Here is an 11,964-nt window from a genome sequence, read left to right as displayed (position 1 = left end):
TCGAAACATACAAAGCACTAGGCTTACCTTTCTTTTCGAACCATGCCTTACGTTTCAGGCAGTCTTTCTGATAGTGTCCAGGTTTTTTGCAGAAATGACACTTATCATTCTTTTGTTCCTTCTTATGGATTTAGGCAGATGACTCATTAATCTTTAGTGGTCCTTTATTGCCCTTTCCATTCTTCCTTCCTGGTTTTCTTTTAGCTCCTAGATGACCCATGAGGTTGACAGAGTGGATTCCTTGCTTCTTAAGCCTTGCTTCCTCTTGAATGAGCATACTTTGCAGTTCGGTCACATTCCACTTATCCTTTATAGTATTATAATTTATTTGGAATGGACCATACTCAAGAGGCAAGGAATTTATGATAAACTGCACAAGGTAACTTTCATCCACTTTCATTCCCATGGAACTCAATCTTGCTGCTATATTTGCCATTTCAGTGACATGCTCATGCATGGTACGAGAACTATCGAACTTCATGGTGGTTAATGTACCCATTAATGTCCCAGCAACTAACTTATCAGCAGAATCAGACTGAGAACGACTTTCCACTAACTTCATAAATTCCTTAGCATTGTCGTTTCAGGAATGCTTGACTAAATGTTGTTTACTACTATCATCCGCATGAACATTAAGCTCAGTCTGTTTGATCTTTCCCAAGCCTTATGGAAGGACCTTTCTTCAGTGCTGCTAGAAGCAGTAAGAACAGCAGGCTTGTCATTCATGAGTGCTAAATCAAGATCAAGAACACCTAGGTGAAACTTGACTTGTTCACTCCATTCAGAAAAGTTAAGCCCATTGTGTAACGCCCCCACCTTAGGGTCATTAACGTGACGTCCCGTTCATTATTATCTTTTTTTACACATAAGTGGAAGCATAATTTCGGGACAATCACATTCAGAACAACAGCAGAATTTAGACAAGCAACATCATGAGCAAACCTTATGTTTACAGTGCATGCAAACATATTTTAACAAGCCCTTCGGGCCATGGTAAATAATACATATTTCACACGCATATTCTAGAGGCTCATCCGTTCCTAGCCGACTATGAATAGCAAAACTCGGCTTGGGTCATCTTATCCCCTCTACTTCATCTTCTCGCTTCTAACTCCATCCATATCTCCTCCCCGCTTCCCGTCCGCATGGCCGATCTACACCCCACCCATGGCATGCCCCGGAGTCGGCCCGCCTACACCGCCAAAAGGTCCATTAAACCCACGTAGGGGTTCAACCCATTCTTCGTAAGTATAGCCATGCCATGCTACGTACGGGTGAGGCACCAAGTCCGTTAGGCCCTCATCGACCATCACATACGTCGTGATCCGGCAATAGGCTCGGCCTTCTCGAACATCTATCACGGTGAGCATTTCGGCTCTCATTTCCACGGGGTTACCGAACCGGGTCGGGGGAGACGCCATTCTTCAGACCTGAAAAGGAAACAACGGGGGATGAATCGGGGAGACTCAGCAAGTGAACCTACTAATATCAAGCGAGGACGAGGGGATCGCCGTTAACATAAGTTGGCTCTTACCGCACCCGCATCAATGGCAGATCAATAGCAAAGTTCATACAAGAGAATACCATGCATGGCTATAACGTGTGCACTTTACTAGCTAAATCTCAGTTCTAGCTCAAGACAAACATCAAACATGAAACATGGTCAAATCAAGGGATTGAACCAACTACGACCAACCAAACGATCGAGAAACGGTCCAAGCAAACCGTGTCACAATGCATCACAACTTTCTTTCCCGATATTAGGAAGTTTACTTACACAGCGGTATAAAACAAGAACTAGAAAATGAAAGACTTGTGCTGGACACGAGGGCCTCGGCGAGTCTCGGACGGTTCTTCGTGTGTGGCTTGAACACTATCACACGGGCCTTGGATGTGACTTCCTATTGACTGAACAACAAGGAGAGACATGGGCTAGTTGGTGAGCTCTCTTTCTCTCTTTCTCTCTTTCTCGGCGTGAACAAGAAGCAAAGAAGCAGGAAGCGAGATGGTGATGGCGTGAGAATGAAGAGGAAATGGCATGAGAGCTTGAGAGAGGAAGTGGCGTGAGGGAGGAGGGCTTCACGCGAGGCTCCCTTTCTCTCTCTCTTTCTTCCTATTTATAGAAGTCTTTCCTTGGTCATCACTCAAGAATTTAATAAAGAATGGACAAAAGCCATGATGAAGAGGTCTTCTAAGTCCAACTTCATTTAAGGCTTGTCATCATGAATGGGGCTTCTAAGTCTAAGCCAATTAATACCAGTCATGATGAACCTTAATAAAGGAAGCTTGAAGGAGAAGTCAAAGCCTTATCTTCTAGCCTCTTCTAAACTTTTCCAGACCGTGGACTCGCTAGAGCCTTTTGGATTTGCTGGTTTCTTGCGTAATTGATTCGGGCCAATCGGGTCACACGAAATAGACTCATTGGCACTAAAATCACAACCCACATCATGCTTAGTTCTCAAGATTTTTCGAGGGTTTTCCGCGATAAAACACGTATAATAATCTCGTTCAACCCGAGGTTCGGTGCGGGAATGTCCTCAAATATCATCAAAAGACATCAAGTTGAGATTCCAACGTTCTTATATAGAAAATGATGAATATTTGAAATCTGACAAAACCGGACAGTTTTGCACGGTTCACGAAATCGGACTTGAAAACATGGTAAGTGGACTCCAAAATTCTCAAATTTGAATATGTCATAAACAAGGCCTTAACAAATATTTTTCATGGGGAACACGAAATCTGAATCTTTCTGTAAACACAATTTTTAGTAGCTCAAAGATAGACTAAAAACAGTTTGCTGGAACAAAATTCTTGTTTCTCAAAGTAAGCTCTTTCCTGAATCCAAATTATCTCGAAAAATTCCCAAATTTATATATGTTATAGAAAACGAAGTTCTCAACAACTTTTGTGAATGAAACTTTTCCAAAATCGGCCCAGAAAAGCTTGTAGAAAAAAAAGAAAGTGTGAACATCACCGAAATACCCATTCTGGGAAGTTTTACACGGTCCGGAAATTAGGCTGTCGTACTACTCATATCAAGTCCAAAAATTCTGAAATTAAAGTAGGTAAAACTTCAAGATTTTTGGAGAAACTTTCAAGAAGGAAGTGTTTGGAAATTCGGATCACAAAAGTCTCTACAAAAATAACAAAACGAAGGGGTACAAAGGATCCGAAATTGGGTTTTCCAGAACAAGAGTAAAAATTGGTTCCAATTGAAAAACTACCAAACTTAAACCATAGCCATTTCCCAGGGACTGAAATTGAGGATATTTCACATTAAACTTCACAATAGACGAAGCTTGCGAATGAAGAGAAACAGAAACATATATTGCAAAATACATCGAATGCTCACATATTAATGCTTTGAGTCATAACTTAAACACATAACATTAACTGTACATCGAAGTTCTCCTTTGGGTGATACAACAATGTATAACCATAAAACATAATTGATACTTAAATTTAAGTTCATATAATTGGTAATTATATATACTCCAATTAGACACGTTTGCTATCTTTGGATATGCTAAACATATCTAACCAAGTATACTAATTAACCATTATTATGTTTATGATTATAAAATCAACCGATCAACCTTTGGGTGATCCTTAAATATTTTATAATCAATGAACTTCAAATTACCCATGATAAACAATATATATAACATCATGTCATCTCATAAGTAGCATCACATAACATGGGTAATTGAATTTTATTTAATTTGACGTCTATGAAAAACTTTCTAATTCGGCCACTTTGGTAACTAACGAATTATATATAATAGGGTTAATACCACAAAAAATCCCAAACTGGTACACCTGTGACAATTTTACCCCAAACTTTTTTTTTTACCACCAAAAATCCAAAACTAGTACACCTGTGACAATTTTACTCCAAACTGGTAAATCCGTGACAAATTTACCCTAAACTATTTTTTTGACCACGAAAAACCCCAAACTGGTACACCTGTGACAATTTTACCCCGAATTAATAATTTTTAATATTATTTTTAATATTTTTCAAATATTTTTATTAATTTTTCTTTTTTTTTCTTCATCTTCAACCTCTGGTCGGTCACCGGAGGTGGAAGTCGGGGAGGTCGGCCCTGTTGGCCACTAGCGAGGCTCGACCTCGCCGGTGTAGGCAAGGGCCGCCCTCGCTCGACTCAGGCGATGGCTACCCTTGCGGCGTTGGGCGAGGGTCACCCTCGCCTTGGCGGGCGAGGACAGCTCTCGCCCGACGCCGGCAAGGGCCGCCCTCGCCAGATCCGCCGAGGGCCGCCCTCGCCAGATCCGACGAGGGTTGCCCTCACCAGCCCAGGCGAGGGCTGGCCTCGCCCGACGCCGGGGAGGGTAGCCCTCGCCCGACGAAGGCGAGGGCCGTCCTCGCCAAATCCGGCGAGGGCTGTCCTCGCCTGCGTCGAGCGAGGGTGGCCCTCGCTTGCGTCGGGCGAGGGTGGCCCTCACCAGCAGCCGGCGGGGCCAACCTCGCCGGCTTTCGCCTCGGAGACCGGCCAGAGGTTGAAGATGAAGAAAAAAAAAAGAAAAGAAAAAACAAAAAATTCAAAAAAATTCAAAAAAATAAAAAATAATATTAAAATTTTAGTTCAGGGTAAAATTGTCACAGGTGTACCAGTTTGTGGTTTTTGGTGGTAAAAAAAAAGTTCGAGGTAAAATTATCATATGCATACTAGTTTGGGATTTTTAGTGGTATTAACCCTACATAATATAGATATCAAATTAAATAATCATAACAATAATTATTTCAGTTGAATGAAATAAAAAGTGATCCAAAATTTTTTAATGTATATAATATAAGATAATTAGAGTTACTGTGGTTAATCTCTAATCAAGCAAAAAAATTATATACGGATCAATAGACATTTAATTTTACGGATAAAACATTCATATAATTGCCTACAAGGGCAAAACAATAAAATTCATGCGGCAAGGACAAAACAGGATTTTTTCAATGCGGAGAAGGGCAAAACGGTAAATTAAACAGACAGGGGTAGAATTGTAATTAATGCGGAATCCGTATGGGCTCATGTGCGACACGCGCCTCGTGCTACACGCGGGCGAGTGGCTGCACGCGCCTGCCCTTTGCGTCGGTGCGTGGATACACGCGCCTACCCCCTTCAGCGTGCCTGTTCACAGATCTTTTTTTTTTTTGTCTCCATCGCGCCTTCAGCCGTTCCGCCGCCCGATTCTCCTTCCGGCAGCCCACCGTAGATTAAAATAAATTGTGGGTTTTTCGATACGACGCCGGCGCGACCGCATAGATCCAAGAATCGATAAAAAAATCGGTCAATAAATTGCCTCGAATCAAGCAAAATTCCGTCAAAATGCAAATCCTAACTATCATGACTTCCGTCGCGCAATTCACGTTCGACGATAACCGTAGTGTCGAATTAACTTAAGATTTTTGTTTCTCATGACGGTGCGACTTGTGACTCGTTCATGTAAATCAAATAATCAATGAAAAATCATCGGCTCTTAAATCATGCTCTGATAGTACATGTAAATCCAATTAGTTCTATCCAAATCAAACTCTAATATTTACATAAGACATAATTCTCAAAATCTTAGAATAAGATGGCCATTGATCACGTGGCCATAATAAAATCCAACAGCTCCCACATTTCAGCTCCTCTTGTCTTGTAATGAATCTCCCGCGATGTTCATTCTCGTCCACCATTTCGTCATCGCAAGCAAGGCTCTAACCACACTCCACCTCCTCTTGCTCCGTAGCTGAAGCCTCTTCTTTTCTTGCCTGAATCAAGAATCCGAAGCTTAGACCACTCCGAAAGCACCATTATGGAGAAAAGCCAAGAACTTGCGCTGACCCAGATGAGGAAATCAGTTCAGAAGCTCGGTTCTTCGACGGAGGTAATGAATTTCCGTTTTCTTCGCAAGCAATGCATTTTTGCTCTTGTTTGATTAGTTTCGAGTGTTTTTTATTTGTTTGCCGTTGGGTTTGCAGGAATTTGGCGAAACGACGCTCATGCGGTTCTTGATAGCCAGATCGATGGACGCCGATAAGGCAGCGACGATGTTTGTGAAATGGCAGGAATGGAGGTCGACATGGGTCCCGAATGGGTTCGTTCCAGAGTCGGAAATAGGTGAGCAATTGGAAGCCAGGAAGATTTTTTTGCAGGGCTTGTCGAGGAGTGGTCAACCACTGATGGTCGCCAAGGCGAGCAAGCATTTCCCTGCGAAAGATCAGCTCCAATTTAAGAGTAATAAGCTCTTTTCACCTGCTCAAATTTCATCTTTTTCTTTTGATTTTTCTATTCGTGTAATTGTGCTGACCATTGATGAAGATATGCGTGTGACTAAATGCAAATGCTAGGCGTTCGTTCATACGGAGATATGTCGATGATACTGTTCCCGAATTGTTGCATGTGTTGTCAATTTGTAGATGGTCACACTCCCCTGAGATAAAAGTTTCCAGCATATAGTGCAACTTGAGTCAGAATGACTTGGCCTTTATGTTTTGGGGCCCAGCTTTATTTGTTTGTTGGCTTTTGACAATAGCCGGAGGTAGTTCCATGTCTCTTTTTTTATCCTGTTCCTTTGAATATACTGCCAAAAGGAAATAATTGACATCATTTTATCAGTCACCCTCCAAACTATTACTTTCTCAAAGATGGTGAATCGTTGATTCTGGAGCTAGGGAGCCTGGTATTAATTACACGTATTCTGTATTTATTTATTACCTGATCATAATGAATGAAGGGATCTCCATCTTGGGCCCCAGATGCACCCCTAGGATCAACTTTTTGCAATTTGGTTTATGATCATACCTTTCTTGGCCTTTGGCTAAGATCAAACGTGCAATGTGGTTCATGATCAGATGCTTCATCTTCAATTTGTTGCTTGAGTTGAAGATAATAAATTTGCTATATTAGATTAGGGAAAGCTTAATTACCTTAACTTGCTGTTTGCTTTGGTAAACTCCTGATTATAAACAGATCCATGGACTGATATTGGAGGTCAAGATGCCTAAATTTTGTTATGGGTTTCGGCATCTGCCGTAAATGGATAATTATTAATTACATGGATGTTTGTAAGTCAGTTAGCTAAACGAGATTGACGGCCAAACGAAAAAGTTAACTATATGTGATCAGTTTCTCGTGAGCGAGCATCCTCGTCCATGTGTGTATGTGGTGGTTTAGCTTATCTATGCCACCTTTGCCGTTGACATTTCTCATTTTCTTAGCTTTTGCAAATTTGGTACCATCACTATTTTTGAGCTTTCTCTGTCATGTGGTGAATGTAGAGATTCAAAGTACAAACTCTGTATTGCTTGATTCAGTTTGTCATCTGTCGAATCTTGTGTCTTAATTCTTATCATTTTTGCTTATTCCACTTTATAGAAAGCCAACACGGTGATGGTAATAAACTCATCAACTGGGCAAAAAATGGGTTTCTTCATGATATGGAGTATATTGCATACTAACATCATATCTTTAATACTTGTTAGTTGCATTTATAAGTGGATTGTTCCTATTTATCTGAGTGCTGATACCATCAGCGCAGGAATCAGATTAGAAAGTGAGAACAAAATGGTTTTCCATTTTCCTTTTTTGTTTCACGACAATTGTTGGACTGAAGTAATGATTAACCCTACTTCCCTTATTGATGCAGAATTCGTAATTTATCTACTGGACAAGACCATTGCAAGGTGCATAACATACTCATTGCGCTCTATCAAACATGCACGTACAACTAGTCTGTGTTTAATTTTGAATTTTGGTATTGCAGGGGGCTTCGTCATTGGTAGCTAAATTGTTATTGTTCGTCTTGACCACAAAAATTGTTTGTCAATAAATTTGTAATTTGAGAGAGGGTTGCTCATGATAGATATTAAGGATGATTGTATTCGATGTGCAAAAAAGATAAAGTGATCTTGGGTCGTGTAGCAACCACAATGGAATTTGTGGGTGTCATTAGACAAGTACATTGGCATTGTGCTTGTCAGACATTCGTAGGCACATTAGAGTTAACACACACACAGAAAAGTCATGAAAGGACTGAGTATTACACCTGAAACTGGTTTTCATCTTTTTAACTTTTCCATCTCTCATTTAGTATTGGACATGTAAAAGGATTTCTTCACTGTCATGAATCTTTCAGATGTCGTTTAAAGGTTGCGAAAATTTTGTGGATCACCTTTCAATGACTTGATCAGTAAATAGATAAAATTTCTGATTGTAGATCCTTGTTTAGTTTTTGCCAGTACTAGTACATTGACGTCTCTATATTCAATTCTTTCTGTTTCTGTCCTTCCTTTCTCAACTCTCTTAAAATGTTCCTTGTGTACATTGAAGAATTTCCGGACATCTGCGAACCTGTTCCTTGTTTAGTTTTTGCCAGTACCAGTACATCGACATCTCTATACTCTACGCTTTCTGTTTCTGTCCTTCCTTTCTCAACTCTCTTAAAATGTTCCTTGTCTACATGGGAGAATTTCTGGCCATCTGCAAACCTGTTCCCCCAAAATAATTAGGAATCTACCTAAGGCTGATGAAAATCTCCCACTTACAAAGAGAGTTATCCTTTCATCTATACTGAATTAGTGGATCATGTTTCCTGACAAGTACATGTGATTATTGAGGTCCTGTTTTTTGAGTTAGTCAACTAAATTAAGGTGTATGCATTCCATTTCAGTTCTTTCAAAGGACGGGAAATAGGGAATGAAAAGTTGATTGCCATTCTTGATCTGCAAAATCTAAGTTATAAGAACGTCGATGCACGTGGCTTGATCACTGGATTTCAGTTTTTACAGGTACTTATCTCACTTGAAATTTTGTTTCTTATTTATCTCATGTATCTGTCTGCTAGTCCTTTGGACTAGAACTATCTGCTCATAGAGGAGAACAAGGATAGCAGCTAGGAGAAAATTATTTTATTCTTATAGATAATCTAGTTGGAAAAACGATCCGAATGAATTATATTGTGTAAATATCTGGTCTCCACTTCAGTTGCAGTAAGCTACAAATTTAAAGCAAAACAAACACAAGAAGAAAAGAGCAACTGAAACAAAAGGAAAACACAAACTCTGCTTAATAATTCTCTTTCGTTAATTCCTTTGAAAAGTTTTATGATTGCTTAAGGTACATTGTCTGAAAGGTCCTCTTAGATTTGCATTTACAAATGTCATGAGACTGAGACCAATTGTTTAGGAAGAACACTTTTTACCTCCTCGTTTTCCCAAACACAGAGATTCCACTAGCAGCTTTTCTTAGAGCTGTTTTACTTGGGTATATTGAGGACTTTTGGTTTTACATGAGAAGAAATACGACCATGTCCTGCACCCGAAGTACAATTCTCGAAATAAATTCGTAAGCTTGTTATGGGTGACATGATTGATGTGGAGCAATACAACTTCATCGGCAATGAAAATTATCTACGTCATTTTATTGCAAGCTACTGCACTCAGTTCTATCGACTTTGGGTACTTCAAAACATGTCATAGGAGAGAAAACTAAGCTATTCAATTCTACTCTAATCCTTTGGGTTCTATCACTTATTAAAGAAAGAATGCAGTCTAGAACTTTATTCTTTAAGCAAATGCATTTGTATCTAGTCAGAATTTCTTATACTGTGAGTCTTGAACATATCGAATAGTTCATTTACATGGAAAAAGAAGACAGGATTTTCGGTCTAACTCAGAGATATGTCTAATTTGCAAGATGAAACCATAACTTTCACAGGAGCCTTAATGCATGAACTTGCAGGGGATATCATAAAGTTCAAAATGCCCAACCAAAGTTGTGTAGACAAAGAAGGAAAGAAACCCTAACGCCCAAGCACACAAATTGGAATCTCATGTATATAGTTACGTGCTATCTCTGTTGACTTGAATTTTGTCAATTGTCTTACTTCTCTTTGCCTTAATTTAAATCTGTTTATGTTGTCTTTCTTTTTTCCATTTCAGTATTGAGTATTTTGTGCTTCAGTTTGAAGCTTTGGAACAGAGTTCTTCCATTTAATTCTTTTAGATTTATGTCCCCCTTTAGCCTTTGGTCTAATTGGATTAATTTTCCTTCCCTACTTCAAGTTGGATCAACCTCTAAGGGTATGTTAGATTCAATTGCTGCAAGTAAGAAGTCGTCGACTGTCTTGAAATTGCAGCCAGAAGGTCGATCATGTAACCAACTTAAATCATAGTATGTGGACAGACCTCAGTGATGTCAAGTCAAAGGTTGTGTAGTTATTTGATTCAAAGGCAAAAGCTTGTCGGGTAAAGTGAAACCTATCTAACAAAAGATTGACAATAATTATACTAACTCCATATTGTATTCCATGTCTGGGATGAAGCATCAGTTGGACAAGAAGTAGACATTATGCTTTAGCGAATGGTTCTACCACTAAAAATTCGATGCCTTGATATTTACATTCCTCTAAATCACGAGCTTCTTATTATGCAGGCTTACTATCCTGAGCGCCTGGCCAAGCTCTTCATTCTGAATATGCCATGGTTCTTTGTCAGTGTTTGGAAAATGATATCTTGCTTCCTTGAGAAGGCAACACTGGAAAAGGTGCACTTGATTTGCTTCTGCGCATAATTATTCAGAACATTTGATGCATAATTTCTCTCATTTTGCACATTATTCAAATTTTGGCCTAATATGATTTATCCATCCTCCACACCTTTTTGTTATCTTAATAGGAAGATAGTATCGCTATAGGGCACCAAGGGAGTGCAAGCACATATACAAAAAGAGCTTAAGCAATAAAAACAGAGCTCAATCACAAGACGAAACATCTACAATGTCAATCAAAGCATTTGTCTTGCCCAAAAAAAAAAAAAATCAAAGCATTTGTGTCAATGAGTAATTTTCCTCTATGCGAAAATGTAGCATTTTGAACTGATTGTTCAATAGTTACAAAAATTGAGGATGCCTCTCCTTCATAGGTTCTCTTGTCTTGATTTCCCCACATCTGCCAAAAAACAGAAGGAATATGAGTCTGAGGTGCTCCTGATGATAAATTCTTGCTTGTCAAGCATCCCCTTCTAATATTGACCCTTTATCCTGAAATAAATTCTGCAGATCGTGATTGTGAGCAATGAAGATGAACGAGAAGACCTCATCAAGGAAATTGGCGGCGAAGTGTTGCCCGAAGAGTTTGGGGGGCAAGCAAAGCTTGTGCCCATACAGGATGTTGTTTTGACCCCTTTGGATAATTGATATTAGTGACTGGATTTAAACAGCTTCATTTTTTGGTCAAAAGGGGAGGTAAAATATAAAATAAAACAAAAGAGCAGCTGCAATCTCGGCGTCAGCTTTCTCATATGTACTCGTAATGTATGTATATCTTTTTCAACGGACTGTTATGTACGTATCATGTATGTATTAACTTGCTGGGCAACTTTATATGCATAACTAAGGTTGCTGTTGATCTTAAGGTATCAATCACTGTACTGAGCAGGCCTTGCAAATTTTAGCAAACCAAACATCAAGATGAACCAATAGGGCGAACAATTCGAGCTCAACTAGAAACCTCGAATCCTAGCCCTCGGCTTAGTACAGGAATGTATTTCATTTTTCCTCCAAAAGCCACAGTTAACTAATCATATCATCGATTCTGTCCGTGAAGTTATTTTGTGCTACTTGCTTTTCAAGTATAGAGTACTTATGTTTCAAGGCTTAGCATTCCAGCAATGAAGAAAGTTGGGATGGAAAAAGAGGGAATAAGTGAAAAAGGACGTGCAGAAGAGGAAAAGGTGCATTCGCAAGTTATATTCTTCAAGGCACCTTGTTTAGGGGATTAACTATTAGACGGAAATAAAAAGGGGAGATTAACTGGGTCCCGGTCGGATCATGTCACAAGAAAGCAAACCAATCATCTGTCTTGCTCAACAAGGAGTCGTTCGTGGTGTGATCAATCTAGGCCTATTCGACTAAGTTAGCTGAAAATAAAATTATCAAAAGACTCGATCCTTACGCATAT

The 11,964-nt window shown here is 39.5% G+C and overlaps 1 protein-coding gene across 2 annotated transcripts; it reads left to right on the top strand.

Annotated features, from left to right (window-relative positions):
- Positions 1-5,626: 5,626 nt before the first annotated feature.
- On the top strand, positions 5,627-11,426 carry LOC115670640 (sec14 cytosolic factor). Of its 2 annotated transcripts, none has more exons than XM_056309077.1 (6): positions 5,627-5,892; positions 5,987-6,242; positions 7,654-7,690; positions 8,677-8,794; positions 10,440-10,550; positions 10,682-11,090. In XM_056309077.1, the coding sequence occupies exons 1-6, from the start codon at positions 5,821-5,823 to the stop codon at positions 10,739-10,741; spliced, it is 654 nt and encodes a 217-aa protein (XP_056165052.1). In that variant the 5' UTR covers positions 5,627-5,820; the 3' UTR covers positions 10,742-11,090. The 2 variants fall into 2 exon arrangements, with proteins under 2 accessions (XP_056165052.1, XP_030447816.1); XM_030591956.2 differs by having other exon boundaries at positions 5,633-5,892; positions 11,064-11,426.
- The last annotated feature ends 538 nt before the right edge of the window (positions 11,427-11,964 follow it).

The sequence above is a fragment of the Syzygium oleosum genome, unplaced genomic scaffold (genome assembly GCF_021117445.2).
Source record: "Syzygium oleosum isolate NSW1041296 unplaced genomic scaffold, Sole_v2.1 Sole_v2.03, whole genome shotgun sequence".
NCBI lineage: Eukaryota > Viridiplantae > Streptophyta > Magnoliopsida > Myrtales > Myrtaceae > Syzygium > Syzygium oleosum.
This window is presented reverse-complemented; position numbering and strand designations above follow the sequence as displayed.